This window comes from Propithecus coquereli, unplaced genomic scaffold, assembly GCF_000956105.1.
Source record: "Propithecus coquereli isolate 6110/MARCELLA unplaced genomic scaffold, Pcoq_1.0 Scaffold31, whole genome shotgun sequence".
Lineage (NCBI taxonomy): Eukaryota > Metazoa > Chordata > Mammalia > Primates > Indriidae > Propithecus > Propithecus coquereli.
Genome location: NW_012148730.1, coordinates 728,051 through 731,599, shown reverse-complemented (window position 1 = coordinate 731,599; position 3,549 = coordinate 728,051). Strand labels below are relative to the sequence as shown.

The window sequence follows — 3,549 nt, the reverse complement described above, 5'->3', positions numbered from 1 at the left end:
AAATATAAAAAAAAATCCAGTGTTGGAAAGAATGTATTGAAATAGTCTTGTACATAGCTTATAGGAGTGCATGAAATTCAAATTCTACTTCTAGAAAATAAAATACAATAAAAGATAAAAATAACCCAAGTGCCCAGATTTCATAAAGAGAAGAACAAAATTGTACCTCTAGGAATTTATTATAAGGAAAAGTTGCGAAGTTGTTTCTTTCAACATGGTTTATATCATCAAGTAATTAGAAATAAACAGATGTGCAGTAATAGGAGATGAGCTAAACAAATTACAATACATCCATGATAGGGAATACCATGCAGTCATTAAAATCATGTTATTAAAGAGTATCTATTGTCCTGGGGGAAAGTTTCCCATATATTGTTAAATTGAAAAAGTAGGTTACAAAGCAAGATGTGTAGTATGATTCTATGTTTTAAATATATAATATATATATATAAGTGTGTTGCTAGTGAAGAAAAACATCTATAAGTCTATATACACCATGATGTTAATAGTTGTTTTAGCTGAAAAATGAGATTATTCATCATTTTTATCTTCTTTTCTGTGCCCTTAAAAATCTATATAATATAGTTTCTGTAATAAATATGCATTACTCTTGTACTCAGGAAAATCCAAAAAAAATAATATTTTTTGAAAAATCAACTGAAAAGTCAGTAGGTTTTATGCCCTGGAGAGGCTCTGGAAAGTAAGAGGAGAATAAACAATGAGATATTAAAGAATCTCATGTGACTCAGAGCCCTAGGATTCTGGCATTCAGACTTACTCAAGCCTCTAACTCTGATCCTGGTAACTGAGGGAGTGAAAGCAATCATCTCTGACCACTTTGAAAACTTGATATGGCATCATTTTAAAATTGGTGCTAACCAATTTTCCAGGATAAGTGAGATGTTCTGCATATGGAGGAAAGAGGCTGAGATGATATAACCAGTATGTGGTAGAACGAAGAATTGTATAAGGGAACTTGACTGCATCTCACATTGCACAGCGACAGCAGTCTATTTACAGAGAATTTAACTATTCCAAATTTCTTAAAATCCACCACTTCCTCTCTCTGATGTTGGTCTCTTCTTACCGGAATCTGTCTTTCAGGGGGAGGATTTTTTTCAGGAACCACTGTTTCAACGCAGGTGATCTTCTCAACATCTATTGAACCTTTCTTACTGCCTCTTCTCTGAGAAAGAGAATGCAGAAGAAAATGGAGAAATATTGGGTGATTAAGCAATCAGATGATTAGATTTTGTTATCTAATCATTCAACATAGTGAGCTAGCACCCACACTCTGTATCAGGACCTGTCATTTTGGGGGGAAAATAAACATTCCATATCTATAAATCTAACCTTCTTTGGCAACCAAATGGAGGACAAATACTATGAAAGAGTAAATAACTGTATGTGCCTTTGTCATAAGAAATAAGGGAGCAATTTCCAACTCTCAGATTTTATTCTTAACAGTCATTTAATGAGTGCTCATCAGTTGCAAGATTCCATAGTAAGATTCCCCCTGTGGCTTCTTAGCACCTTTGAATTTTTGCCTCAGCATGGTTCTAGCTAGTTCTGGGCTAGCAAATATTTTGCTGAGTTTGAATATACTTAAGTCCATTCCACTTCCCTCCTCCTACCAAGGAAGATGGACCTCTTTCTTAAGGGAAGATCTAAGGCCAACCGCTTAAAATCTTAAACTGAGGTTTCACAGTGGAGAAACTTACCCCACGTTCAAAGTCATACTCATAGTAGGAAAGCTTGTGCACGGTCAAGAGAAAAAGGCGCTTTTTGAAGTTTAGAGGTGATGTTTTCTTTTTCTGCTGGGATCGTTTCAGAAAGATGCTCTCCAGTATCACCGCAGCCATAGCTTCTTCTTTCAGGAGCTCGCTTGTGTGCTGTTGAGAATGAAAGTTCTTGAGGCCCCAGCACATTAATCCTCATCGCTCCTGGTTCCCCCTCAGCCTAGCTACCTAGTTGGAAATGGAATAAAAATGTGCAAAGCTGACAAAGAACCTTCTTCCTACCTTGACATTCTCCTTCCACAGTCCCCAGCTCTGTCAGTTTTCAGGTATAATGGATGCACACTGAATTGGGGGGATTAGTTCTACGTTGTGAGTTCATGCAAACTGGGTTCTTGTGTAAGGCAATAGAATGTTCTAGATGTCAAATGGCATGTACCTGTGTGCTTGGTAATGTGTAGAGGCAGCTTTACACTATTCACCCTCTTATGATACATGTAGCATCTGTGCACAGCAAAAGTCTCTGCACAGCTGTTGACCCTGATATCCCCAGAAGGGATAACGCAGGTGCTAGAACTCCACTGAGGCAGATATCAGGCTTTCGGTTCCCAGTTTCCTAGACAGTGAATGTAATTCTTCAAACATTGTCCCACTGGGGTCTGTAACCAAGGGGTCAAATAAGGATACGGAGGCTGCACCTGCAGTCATGGACACACACTAACTGCCGCCCAACTGATTTTGCCCATCACCCACTGACTGAGCTACAAAGGATAGAAGCTTTGTTCTAAAGTTGAGAATATAATTTTTAGGGGTGGAGGGAGTCATTGTTTTTCGACATTTTTCCCAACTGTCTTATAGTTATAGATGCCAGCTCTGTTCATTTATGAAGAGTAACTTATTTAGCCTCCCCAAACTTACAATACTCCAGACAGATTCAGTTAGGTAACTGAAATACAGAAAGGCAAAGAAAGTTCCAGAAAGTCACCATTGGCTTTTTTATTTACACCAAACAACACTTCGTATCAGTTATTCACCTCCAGTTTTATACTCAATCTTATATTATTATTAATTCCAAACTTTCATTAGAAAGATAAAGTGAAAATAAGCCAGGCATAGGAGCGAGTCCCTGTAGTCCCAGCTACTCAGGAGGATGAGGTAGGAGAATCACTTGAGCCCAGGAGTTGGAGACCAGCCTGGGCAACATAGCAAGACCCATCACACACACACACACACACACACACACACACACACACACACACACACACAGACATACACACACACAGATAATGTGAAAACAAATACCATCATAAAAATGGAGCACTAAGAAAGTAATGAAAAATCACCAGTCCTCTCCTCAAGTTTTGTTAGAGGTGGAGTTTTTTGCTATGGGGTGGTGGGGTTTATTTTTTTAAACTAAACTCCTTATGCTTTTGGTCCTGTGGAAGCAGGATAAATAGCAGTTTTTTCTACTTTTCAAGCATAGCTTATTTCTCACTAGGAAGCAAGGGAGTGGTTTTTATCAAAGCCTGGGGGCTATCTACACTGTTATTTTGCTCTTTCCTGTGGTGTAAAAGGTTCTGTTATCATACTGGGGAGACAAAAATAGATTAAAGGAACACCAGGGACACTCAGAATGATCATTTTGCCTCCTGTCTACCATGTGTATGCCACTATGTTCTGGTGGTAGATTAGTTCAATATTTTGCAAATGATCTTTTTTTTTGAGACAGAGTCTTGCTGTGTTGCCTGGGCTAGAGTGCCATGGTGTCAGCCTAGCTCACAGCAACCTCAAACTCCTGGGCTCAAGTGATCCT

At 38.7% G+C, this 3,549-nt stretch overlaps 1 protein-coding gene across 1 annotated transcript in view; it reads right to left on the bottom strand.

The window, feature by feature from the left end:
* Positions 1-1,862, bottom strand: part of BTK (Bruton agammaglobulinemia tyrosine kinase) — a 21,947-nt gene extending 20,085 nt beyond the window's left edge. The window contains exons 1-2 of the mRNA XM_012650026.1: positions 1,722-1,862; positions 1,019-1,186 (exon numbers count right to left, since the gene is read on the bottom strand). Coding sequence (XP_012505480.1) covers positions 1,019-1,186; positions 1,722-1,862 — 309 coding nt within the window. The remainder of the gene's footprint in view (positions 1-1,018; positions 1,187-1,721) is intronic.
* Between the last annotated feature and the right edge of the window lie 1,687 nt (positions 1,863-3,549).